The 12,976-nt window shown below is 36.6% G+C and overlaps 1 protein-coding gene across 16 annotated transcripts in view; it reads right to left on the reverse strand.

Annotated features, from left to right (window-relative positions):
- The window catches only part of SEC31A (SEC31 homolog A, COPII coat complex component), a 59,420-nt gene that overhangs the window by 34,941 nt on the left and 11,503 nt on the right, over nt 1-12,976 (reverse strand). For all 16 annotated transcript variants that reach the window (XM_018049664.1, XM_018049663.1, XM_018049661.1 and 13 more), the window contains 6 exons: nt 10,585-10,680; nt 9,568-9,708; nt 8,135-8,277; nt 4,955-5,054; nt 3,271-3,432; nt 2,922-3,074 (listed from right to left, as the gene is read on the reverse strand). In XM_018049664.1, coding sequence (XP_017905153.1) covers nt 2,922-3,074; nt 3,271-3,432; nt 4,955-5,054; nt 8,135-8,277; nt 9,568-9,708; nt 10,585-10,680 — 795 coding nt within the window. The remainder of the gene's footprint in view (nt 1-2,921; nt 3,075-3,270; nt 3,433-4,954; nt 5,055-8,134; nt 8,278-9,567; nt 9,709-10,584; nt 10,681-12,976) is intronic.

The following is a 12,976-nucleotide window of genomic DNA, read 5'->3' on the forward strand; positions in this document are numbered from 1 at the left end:
ACCAGGCCTCCTTGTCCATCACCAACTTCTGGAGTTTACTCAAAGTCATGTCCATTGAGTTGGTGATGCCATCCAACCATCTCACCCTCTGTTGTCCCCTTCTCTTCCTGCCTTCAATCATTCCCAGCATCAGGGTCTTTTCAAATGAGTCAGTTCTTCACACCAGTGGCCAAAGTACTGGAGTTGCAGCTTCACCATCAGTCCTTCCAATGAATATTCAGGATTGATTTCCTTTAGGATGGACTGGTTGGATCTCCTTGCTGCAGGACACCACCACAGTTCAAAAGCATCAGTTCTTCAGTGCTCAGTCTTCTTTATGGTTCAACTCTCACATCTTTACATGACCACTGGAAAAACCATAGCTTTGACTAGACGGACGTGTATTGGCAAAGTGATGTCAAACTGTCTAGTTTGGTCATAGCTTTCCTTCCAAGGAGCAAGTGTCTTTTAATCTCATGGCTACAGTCACCATCTGCAGCGATTTTGGAGCCCAGAAAAATAAAGGCTCTCACTGTTTCCCCATCTATTTGCCATGAAGTGATGGGACCAGATGCCATGATCTTAGTTTTTTTTTTTTAATTTTTATTTTGCTTTACAATACTGTATTGGTTTTGCCATACATTGACATGAATCCGCCACGGGTGTACATGAGTTCCCAATCCTAAAACCCCCTCCCACCTCCCACCCTATATCATCTCTCTGGATCTTCCCCGTGCACCAGCCCCAAGCATCCTGTATTGAACTGATCTTAGTTTTCTAAATGCTGAGTTTTAAGCCAAATTTTTCACTCTTCTCTTTCACTTTCATCAAGAGGCTCTCTAGTTCTTCTTCACTTTCTGCCATAAGGGTGGTGTCATCTGCATATCTGAGGTTATTGATATTTCTCCCAGCAATCTTGATTCTAGCTTGTGCTTCCTCCAGCCCAGTGTTTCTCATGATGTACTCTGCATGTAAGTTAAATAAGCAGGATAACAATATACAGCCTTCATGTACTCCTTTCCTGATTTGGAAGCAGTCTGTTGTTCCATGTTCAGTTCTAACTGTGGCTTCTTGACCTGCATACACATTTCTCAGGAGGCAGGTCAGGTGGTCTGGTATTCCCTTCTCTTTAAGAATTTTCCATAGTTTGCTGTGATCCACACAAAGGCTTTGGCATAGTCAATAAAGCAGAAGTAGATGTTTTCCTGGAACTCTCTTGCTTTTTCAATGATCCAGTGAATGTTGGCAATTTGATCTCTGGTTCCTCTGCCTTTTCTAAATCCAGCTTGAACATCTGGAAGTTCACGGTTCATGTACTGTTGAAACCTGGCTTGGAGAATTTTGAGCATTACTTTACTAGCATGTGAGATAAGTGCAATTGTGCGGTAGTTCGAACATTCTTTGGCATTGTCTTTCTTTGGAACTGGAATGAAAACGGACCTTTTCCAGTCCTGTGGCCTCTGCTGAGCTCTCCAAATTTGCTGGCATATTGAGTGCAGCACTTTTCACAGTGTCATCTTTTAGGATTTGAAATAGCTTAACTGGAATTCCATCACCTCCACTAGCTTTGTTGGTACTGATGCTTCCTAAGGCCCACTTCACTTCGCACTCTGGGATGTCTGGCTCTAGGTGAGTGATCACACCATCATGATTATCTGAGTCGTGAAGATCTTTTTTGTACAGTTCTTCTGTGTATTCTGGCCACCTCTTAATATCTTCTGCTTCTGTTAGGTCCATACCATTTCTGACCTTTATTGAGCTCATCTTTGCATGAAATGTTCCCTTGGTATCTCTAATTTTCTTAAAGACAGCTCTAGTCTTTCCCATTCTATTATTTTCCTCTATTTCTTTGCACTGATCACTGAGGAACGGTTTCTTATCTCTCACTATTCTTCGGAACTCTGCATTCAATGGGTGTATCTTTCCTTTTCTCCTTTGCCTTTTGCTTCTCTTCTTTTCATAGCTGTTTGTAAGGCCTCCTCAGACAATCATTTTGCCTTTTGGCTACATACTAATCTTCCTAAATAACAGATGGTTGCTTACATCACTTGTAAATTCATTCTTGATTTAATTAATCGCTCATCCCTAGTGCTGGTCTTCTCTGCTATCTGCTCTCCTGTCTCTGAATCTTCACTTTCACTTGTGACTTTCCACTTTACTTACTGAATCCTAACCATCCATCTAGTTAGTTCTCTACTTCCCAAAGTAATTAAAACTTATTATTATAAAATTATGTATGGATAAGGTTTAAAACTCAAACTGTACAGAAAAGTCTCCCTGCCCCTCAATACACACTATTTGAGACACAGACTCTATCTAGTTGACAGGTGTGTCTCCAGTGCCTAGGAGGGTGCCTGACAGAGGATGTTCATTATACATTTATCTTTGGAAGGGAAAGTGAAGGTCCGTTCACTAGTACTGAAGTATTATGAAGATAATAACTAACACTCTCTTCTTCCCCACATGAGTCTGGCACCAAGGATGAGATAGAGAATCCAAACGTCAGCTTCAGTGCTGGCGTAAGTGCTACAAGGTGAGAGGCCACAGATTAGATGTGCAACCACAGCGGGCCTCGTAACAACTGGAATGCAGCACCCTGCCCCGCCCAAAGAAAAGGAACGAAGGAGGCAGAGACAGAGAAGGGTGACAAGTATAATAAAGTGGGGCGGCGGGAACAGTGCAAAGGCTGCAAAACAAGGTGAATGTACCAAACGCCACCGAACTGCTGTATTTCAAAATGGTTAAAATGGTCAATTTTATGTTATGCATATTTTATCACAATTTAGAAGAAAAAAGGGAGTAGATACCACTCTTTCTGAGAAGTCTTTCTGAATGATGAAAACTCACAAACACATCTCAAACTCGGCCCTCTTCCATCTGAGAGATCTTATACTACTACTCTGTCCTCGGTGTTTATGGACCATAGAAACAAATCCACCTACTGAGAAGGAAGCACCAACAGGCCTTCGGATCCATCTGGGTGGCTTCTTCAGAGGCAGCACGATACTATGTGGGGTCGTCTGCTGAGGAATTTGTAATGGGGGAAGGGGCTGTCCTGTGCCGAAGGGGTCAAGATTCCCAAAAGATGATGAAAGCTAAAAAATAAAGTGGGACTTTCATAACTTATACAAGACTATGTTACATGTTTTCAAGTCATACCAAATAAATTTTTTCACACAGTTTTCCAAGTAATTGGTATCGCTGATCTGTAAAGTCATGTTCAAAATAATTATACAGTAAGATCATTCTTTTCAGGTGTTGTAATAAAAAAAGTGTAATATTTCCTATTACCTTGTCAACTTGTTTCTGCCTTAAACCATCTGCGCTCCCTCCCATGATAGAATAAACGCTGATACGCCCATCAAAGGAAGCAGCTGATAAGACAGCAGGATTTCTGGGACACCACTGAATATCAAAGCACCATTGTGTGTTGGTGGGAAGTTCATATAACACCTAGACCAAAAAAAAAGTATACAGGTGATTTATAGCCAAAATACCTGAATCACTATGATCAACATGTACAACTTTAATTAAACATTTACTTTTAGGAAGTGTACAGCCAGGAAAAACAACAATTTAAAATATTTCTTTCAAATACAAGCAAAGTTCATTATGACAAAAACAAAAGGTGATCAAAATTTTGACCAGATTTGGAATAAGAACATTTTAAAAACTGAGATTTTCCTATTTTTATTGAAATTGTAATAGAAGATGCATCTGAAAGATCAGAATACTGTATTAGGATCAACTTCCTGAACTCTAAAAGGGTTCTATCCAACTGACTTTGCTGGCCAAGATCCAAAGTACCACGTTTAAATCATTTGAAGATCAAATTTCAAAAACAACTCTTGGGGGGCAGTGGGGGATGGGATGAACTGGGAGACTGCGACTGACATATATACATCGCTATGCATAATAGATGACTAATTGTGAGAATCTATTGTATAGCTCAGGGAACTATACTCAATGCTCCGTGGTGACCTAAATGAGAAGAAAATTTTTAAAAAAGGGGATATATGTACACGTGTAGCTAATTCACTTTGTTGTACAGCAGAAACTAACACAACGTTGTAAAGCAACTATACTCCAATAAAAATTAAAAAAAAAATTCTTGAGAAGAAAGAATTCACTGAGAAGACTGGCTTCTCTCTTGTCAAGTGAGAAAACACGCACACATCATTCTTACTGCTGCAGAATTTGGCATAAACAGTTTTCTTTAGGAGGAACAGAATACAGAAAAATGATTTAAAATGGCTGATATAAATAATGTAATAATTGTTTACTAACTTTACAATGTAATCATGTAATAATTGTTGCTAACTAAAAGTTAGGGTGATGCTAACTGATGCTCTTAGGAGCATAAGTTTTATGGGTTTAAGAAATAAGTCAAATTAGCTTAATTTGGACTTCATGTGACATTTAAATAATGTTTTACTCTATAAGGAAACAGAATTAAGTGAAAAGGCATTTAGCCTGCTCATTTAGCTTATCCATCTAAATTTCCATAAATAGAACACATGACAAATATTTCATGATAAAGTATCCTATTCTTGCTGTACAGTTCAGAAGAAAGATTGAAAATCTACATCTACTGATTTCCAAAAATCAAAGAGGACCTTCAGGACCCAAACCTTGAACACTCCGACTCTGAGGACACTGATTTCCAGAAAACACACTAAATAAATCCAACCAACTATTTCTGAGTCTAGATAAATGCCTTATATTGTTAATGAGGGGTGGTGGTGGGGTGATTACTAGGTTCAACTACACCATTTTTCAATGACTGATATTTCCAGATGAAAATAGCTGGGTTTAGATAAAGTCCCTGCTAGGTTAACATTTCATACACACGTCCATCTACTTTCACATTCTTAATTTTAATCACGTACTAAAGAATTCATATAGAAATTTTCTTATTCAGCGAGAGTTAAATATTACAATCACTCCAAGTCTGAGAAATATCTCCTCCCCATACCTCTCCTGTGTTTGGGTTGGAGCACAGAATCTTAGCATCTTTCCCACAGCTCAGCAACAATTCAGGATCCGCCATGCTCCAAGCAATTGCCAAAATCCCCCTTAAAAACACAAAGATGAAATTTTTAATCTCAAGAAAATGAAATCTGCAAATTATTTTTGCCTAGGCTTTGGAGAGACACACTGCTAACAGAAGTACAATTTCATATAATCTTTCTGGAAAGCAATTTAGCAATGGGTATGCTCTGTGATCATTACAAAGATGCTCAATATAGAGTACAGTGTATGATGGCAAAAAAATGAAAACAAATGCCCAACAACATGGTCTACAAGGGGTTTTCCTGGTGGCTCAGCAGGTAAAGAATCCACCTGCAGTGTGGGAGACCTGGATGTGATCCCTGGGTTGGGAAGATCCCCTGGAGAAGGAAATGGCTACCCACTCCTGTATTCTGGCCTGGAGAATTCCATGGACTATATAGTCCATGGGGTTGCAAAGAGTCGGTCACGACTGAGTGACTAACACTTTTACTTTCAAACAAAGTAACATTTTCAGTAAATGTTTTGAAAAATTCAGATTAGCATCCCCTGCAAAAATTTAAAAAATCCTGTATCCTACCATCTAGAAACAAGTACTATATAATATTAATAGTTTGTTTTTTCTACATTCATGCCTCTGCTATTAAGAGATGAAAGAAAAGTTAACATTACCAGACCATGAAGAAAAATACTAGAAACTAGAATTATGTCTGTGTCTTTCTTAAAACAAAAACATACAAATAGTCCTCAATTATTCTGAAAACATTATAGTAATTCTAAAATAATTTTTTTTTCTATTTCCAAAATACAGGTAAACCTCACCATCGAGGTAGATATTACTCTTCTTTTCCCCAAAAGTTGTTTTTAATATGATGATATTTCTTACAATCTAAGTCCTCTCAGAATCAGAAAAATACGCTATAGGAAAAGAATTCAAATTATTTAAGAATGCCTTTGCTTCCAACATTTTATTTTTTAAGCATTAAAATCTTTGTAAAAATTGTAGGATACTGTGATACTTCTCACCTAAATTCATCAATTTGGCCACATTTACTTTAGGTCTTTATATTTTATGCTCTCTCTCTATATATATATATTGCATCTGTCAAATGCAGATTATTACATGACACCTCTACACTTCTCTCTGGTGATAAGAACCTTCTCCTATATACAATCTCATACTGAAAATGTTATTTTCATGCAATTCTCTAAATAGAGAGTCCATATTCAACTTTCCCCAACTGTAGCAATGCCTGTGTGTGTGCTTAAGTCGCTTCAGTCGTGCTTGACTCTTTGCAACCCCGTGGACTGTAGCCCGCCAGAGTCCTCTGTCCATGGAATTCTCCAGACAAGAATATTGGAGTAGGTTGCCCTGCCCTCCTCCAGGGGATCTTCCTGACCCAGGGACTGAACCCACATCTCTTACATCTCCTCTATCGGCAGGCAGGTTCTTTACCACTAGCGCCACCCGGGAAGTCCATTTAGGAATAATGGAGTCTTACTGTCTCCTCTCTTTAGAATCCAATTATGCATGTCAAAAGTTTCAAGGCACGTCAAGAATGCCTTTAGATATCAGTATCATATTTAATATCACATCTTAAGGAACATTTAAATTCTTAGCAAGTGTTAAAAAAAAATCACTGAACTATAGAACTGGAAGGACCTTAAATATCATATAATCCAACTGTTGCATTTACTAGAGGGAGAAAACGGAAACAGAGTGGTTGATTTGCTCCTGGCACCCAGTATGGTATTCTGTCTTGCTAAACTGTAGCCACTCTGAAAACTGGCAGTATAATGTAATGTTAAGAGCATAGATACAATGACCAGGATGTTTGAGTTGGAAGTCAGCAGCTGACTAGTTTTAATCTAAACCAAGTTTCAATTTCCAATGTGTAAAATGGGATAATAGCATTTACACTACAGGTTTACTATGAGTCTTAATCAAGCTAACTTTTGGGAATTAGGGACTAATATGTATACACTGCTATATTTAAAATAGACACCCAACAAGGACCTGTTGTATAGCACAGGGAACTCTGTCCAACACTGGGCACGGATTTTTGTGGTATTACTGAATCCTAGTACACTGGTTGGCATGTGTTCGATACGCAAGTGTTTAATAAATAAATAAAACCTTACCAAACATGGGAACAGTATTAAAACTTCTCAGAATCACCCCTTCTTTACTAAAAAGCTGACTGAAGCATAACATCTAAATAGGATTACACTGTGACCAGATTCTTTTCTCCTTTATAAGAAGCTCAAGGAGAGGTCACAAACTTTAAGACTTCTCAAAGTGTGTAATTCCACCACACATGGGGGAAAAGAAATTTAAAGCTTTAGTTTCTATATCCCTAAGAAGGAAAGAAGAAAAAAGCCCAAAGCAGTGAAAATACTTTAACACTAAAAGAGATTTGTTTCTTGTTTAAAAACACTGAACAAAACGTACATAAACTCCCTGGGTACCTGAATATAAAAATCATAGGAAATCTTCACAATTACAAACTAATTTTGCACCTTGTGGATCTTAGCTCCCATGCCCCTTACAGTGGAAACACAGAGCCCTAACCACTGGACTGCCAGGGAATTCCCACAAACTAAATTTATGCTACTAAAGTTAACACAAGACAATGCTCATGTTTTTTAGAGCATCCACACACTTATTAAGTTGAAGGCAGAATGAACCACTTAATATCTCAAAAATATTTGCTTTTAAATTAAGATAAACACTCAGAAGTAAAACAAACTTTTCAATTGTTGCTTGACATTAATGTCATGGAAGACTCTTCATAAGTATGATGAATCAAATAAAGATCAAACTGTATAATGGCCCAAAGATTCAAGAGTTGTCCCAAAGAGCTATGATTCACTAGAATTTTGATCTATTACCTATTACTTGAAATAAGTTGTAGAAAATCCATAAACACATTTTCATGTTTTTGTGATATGATTTGGCTATCATGTTTTGGTACAAAAAATCAGATGACTATTGCTTAAAATAGAAATGAACTATTTATACTTTCGTAAGACAGAGACGGAGTAGATTCCCTAATTTTAAAAAATTATCTGATAATTCAAAGCAGTAAGTAAATACATTTTTTACAATTCATAAATCAAGCGTTTTGGAAGAGCAGCAAGATACCTGGCATGGTTTTCCAGGACACGGAGTGGAGAGGAGGCAAAGCGAAGATCCCACATCTGGACCACAGGTAGCCTGTCATCCTCAGAGGCAAGGACCATCTGAGTGGCAACGTCAGGATGCCACGCCAACCCAGAGCAATGCATCTGCACACAGGCAAGGCTCACATCTTATCAATCACACTACTTTATGAAAAGCCAAAATGAACACGAGGAATATACGTTTGTTGAAGCAAATAGTAGAAAACATCAGCTCAGGCTTATGAAAAAAGTATTCTTACTTACGTAGTCATTATTTTATTATTTCCATTTATTTAAAATTTGTTTTTTAAAAACCCGCTAAACTATTAAATTCTATTAAACACTCTTAAACAGTGGTCTTAAACAAACGAGTTTAAATGTTCTCAATTCAACCAACCCTTTGATACACCAAATCATTCCAGGCCAGAGTAATTCTATACCAGAAATGAGCTGTCCTGTCAAAATTGTAATAAGGGGAAAAGCTTTACATAAATTTAAAATTTAATACTTTTAGAGAAATGAAGATGAGAAGATTAAAAAAAATTAATACCTTTCTTCTACTTTATCAGAAAAATCAAGATAAAGTGACTAAACCAACAACTACTGTTTAAATTTTCATATGGGATAAATTAACATTATTACTGAGAAATACTTGGAAGCTGAGATCCTGTTAAGTGTTCTAGAAGGTGACTGAAATGCTTATTGTGTATTTTATTCCACTGAAACTTGTTTTAAAACTCCTGACTCACTGAAAAACAATACCTTGAGGAAATATTCTTATAAATAATGTTTTCTCATTGCTATTGTTGTTTTTAAATTATATATGCATTCTCTGATTTAGGCAAACTTACTTTTTAAACGTCCAACTAAAAACAGTAATTAAAAACAAATTAATAAGGCAAGCCCTAAAGTGTGTCTAAATTACTTTATAACATATGATGACATAATATTAATGAATCTGTAAGGTTAAAATGTAAGGTGTTATACAACTGCGTCTACTGAGCAAGTGGGAGAAGAATACCAGTTCATTTTAGCACTGCCTAATCAGAAGAGGAACTTTAGAGTCTGGAAACTACAGCTTCATAGTCATAAAATTACTAGCAGGGAAAAATTTTACATTCTAGTTGCTATAATGCTTTGGAACAGCTGGCAAAGCAAAACAACTAGTGTATCATGGAATAACTCCTTTGATTAACCAATCTTTCTCTTCGTCATTAACATATCCAATGTGGTTTAGTAGGGATTTTCTTATTTTCCCCAAAGGGAAAAACAACCTCTCATTCCAACATGATTGGTCCGTAAGAAAATAGGATTTGACTTTATAGAAATCTGATTTGTTGCCAACTCTGACAAACAATATAGGAACAGCTACAGCAGAAACAAAACATGTTTCTCACCAATCAATCACATACTTACCCTGTTACTATGATCACTAACTTTGATGATAGGCTCATTTTTCCTAAGATCCCACACAGTGGCCCGACCACTGGGACTGGCTGATGCCAAAATATGCTGAACTTGTCTGTTCCATGCAATGCAGCTGATATCTTCTGGGGGCTGTGAAGAATAAACTACTAAGAACCATTTCTCAACTGTAATCAAGTTTAACTACAAAATCTAATTCTTCTTTTTAGAAAATGGATTACTTAAAAATCTGATCTATTCCTTCCATAAATTTATTTTTATATTCTTAAGTTCTCAACATATGCAGTTTCAGTCTCAGGTATATACCAGTTCAAGTACTTTACCCTGTCTATTCACCAGCCACTTACTAAGTTCCTGTTACAAATCAAGCACTGTTTCTTTACTCTGCAACTGCCCCATGGAAGATAATGGACCACAAAGTAGATGCCAGTCAATTTGACAAGACATCCAGGCAGAGCAAAAATTACAGCCGAGGCCTAGAAAACCATATACTATCGTTACACTACCTCTCAGATTGCCAAAATGTTAGGGCCTGTTATAATAGCCACTCAAACTGAATAGTTAATACAGTGTAAAGAAGGCGGAGAGGTCTGTTCTTTCTCAGCTTATTAGAATTATACAGGAAACAGGGTGTGTTTTTTTTTTTTAAGTAAGTTTCCTCTCTATGATTTTTATTCTGAGATTGGATATTGTTAAAATACTATATAATATAGAACACTACATTACATAAAATATTATACCTAAAAAACCTTTTAAAGACTATTTTATTTACTACCTCAAGTCTAGTACCTCAAACAGTGCCTGGGAGATGGCAAGTACTAAATATTTACTGTTGAAGGACTTGCTGATACTCTTAGGAAACATATTTATTAACACTTGATCATGGTAAAGAAAAATCAATGACATTTAAACACTGATTTTAAACAGATATATTTTGCGTAAAAAAAACAAATAAGTGCAGAAAAACCAATTTTGGTTCTTTTGATTATATTGAAATCAATGTAATACCTGCGTTTTGGCTCCTGGTGTCATTGGAGTTGCAAAATTATTTAGATCCCAAATGTAGATTTCAGATTCGTTAGCACCAGAAGCCACCAGATTAGTCTGCAATAAGAAAGAATTAACAAATAAATAGCACTTACAAATAATGAAGAGAATTCAGAATAACCCAATTTGGAGCTGGAAAGATCTGTACATTTTCACAGACACTGAGAACAGCCAGGGACATGGCTGGTTGGGGAGGAGGGAGAGTGGGCTGTATGGAGAGAGTAACATGGAAACTTACATTATGGTATGTAAAATAGATAGCCAACAGGAATTTGTTGTATGACTCAGGGAACTCAAACCGGCTTGTTAACAACCTAGAGAGGAGGGATGGGGAGGGAGGTGGGAGCTATGGTTCAAGTGGGAGGGGACATGGGTAAGCCTATGGCTGAACACCATACTGTAAAGCAATTATCCTTCAATTAAAAATAATCAATTTTAAAAATCTTTCAGTTTTAAGGCATATAATTTTTGTTTAATTAAAAAAAAACAAAATGCATGAACCCCTAAAAACTATATATAACAATCTGAAATTTAATCAGTTTTCTAAAGAAACATATTGTAGAACTCTATTAAACTAAAAAAGATAACACATCTACTGCCATTTCAATATAAGACACTAATAAAATAATTAAATGGATAAATTCTTATATGGTGATTATTGCCTGTGGTTTGGATCTCTGGAAGGGAATCCGGTTGTGGGAGACAAAAATAGGTCACCCTGTTGGCTTCAAATAGCTGAATGCTAAAATAATGGTGTCTATACCAGGCACTTCAAAGACAGCCTCTGGAGCTGGATCAAGATAAGACTAGTAAAAATCCTCATGTATGTATTTTTAAAAAAATTTAAACTGAAGTATAGTTGACATTTCAATTAAAAAAACTATAGTTTCTCAATGGCTGATTCATGTCAATGTATGGTAAAAACCACTACAAAACTGTAAAGTAATTAGCCTCCAATTAAAATAAATAAATAAATAAATAAACAAAACTATAGTTTCTGGTGTAAAGTGACTCAGTTATATATATATACATATATATATTTCCATTATAGTTTATTTTATTATAGGATTTTGACTATATTACTAGTTCCCTGTGCTATACTGTAGGACCTTGCTGTTTATCTGTTTTATATATAGTAGTTTATATCTGCTAATCCCAAATTCTTAACTTATCCCTCTCCAATCCCCTTTCCCCCTTGGTAACTATAAACTTGTTCTCTGTGTCTGTCCTCACCTATTTCTACTTCATGTATGCTCCATCTTGCGCCAGGTGGTAGTATTTCTGGGTAAACTATGTTGTATACCTTTTGGATCAAAAAGACCCTAAAATTGTGATATGAAGTCCAGGAAGACAATGAGGTTCATATACTGACCTTCATCCTTTACTGTTCACTCTCATTAATCTACTATAACAACTGACATACAACTCTGAAAACAGAGGAATTCCATGGCAGTAGCCACCTATGATATAAGACACGAACCAAAAATCAGCAGTTGGAAATTAGCTATCTAAAGAGTAGGCACCACAAACCACAGAAAATGAAGAAGCTGGCTTTCTGTATTTCTATATCTAAAATATCTATTTATAATACAAGAAAAATAACTATCAAACTTTTTTAAGATAATATTTATTTTCTGATTATACTCAAATATCCTACTAACTCACGTCAGTCATGTCCAACTCTGTGCGACCCCACAAACGGCAGCCTACCAGGTTCCCGTCCCTGGGATTCTCCAGGCAAGAACACTGGAGTGGGCTACCATTTAACATTTCTACAATTAACATTCAGTAATGCTTACAATGGCAACAGTACAAAGACTCTTAACTGCCCATTAAATTTATACTATATTTATGTATATATCTTATTATTTGATAGAGTAGTAATCTCTGACATAAATACATTTAGCAGTAGTAAAACAAGACTAACCCACACACAACAGCACCAGCCTAATGCTGAACTAGCACAAACTTTTGAATTTTAAGAATTATTTCATTTACTTATTTATTTGGACGCACCAGGTCTTACTTGTGGCATGGAGCATCTTTAGTTGCAGCGTGTGGGATCTAGTTCCCTGATCAGGGATCAAATCTAGGCCCTCCTGCACTGGGAATGCAGAGTCTCAGCCACTGGACCACCAGAGAAGTAGCCTAGACAACTTAAAAGACTAGGTCTTCAACCTCTGAGGTGCCTAATATTTTAAAAATGTCCATAAAATGACACGACATCTCCAGACTCCTAGAACTAAACCCATCACCCTGATCCCTTCCCTGGGGCTAGTGAATTACTGAAGCCAGCTCTGAACTTTTCATTCTTCATACAAATAGACTCACTCATTAACCTGCACAGGCACAG

This window comes from Capra hircus, chromosome 6 (assembly GCF_001704415.2).
Source record: "Capra hircus breed San Clemente chromosome 6, ASM170441v1, whole genome shotgun sequence".
Lineage (NCBI taxonomy): Eukaryota > Metazoa > Chordata > Mammalia > Artiodactyla > Bovidae > Capra > Capra hircus.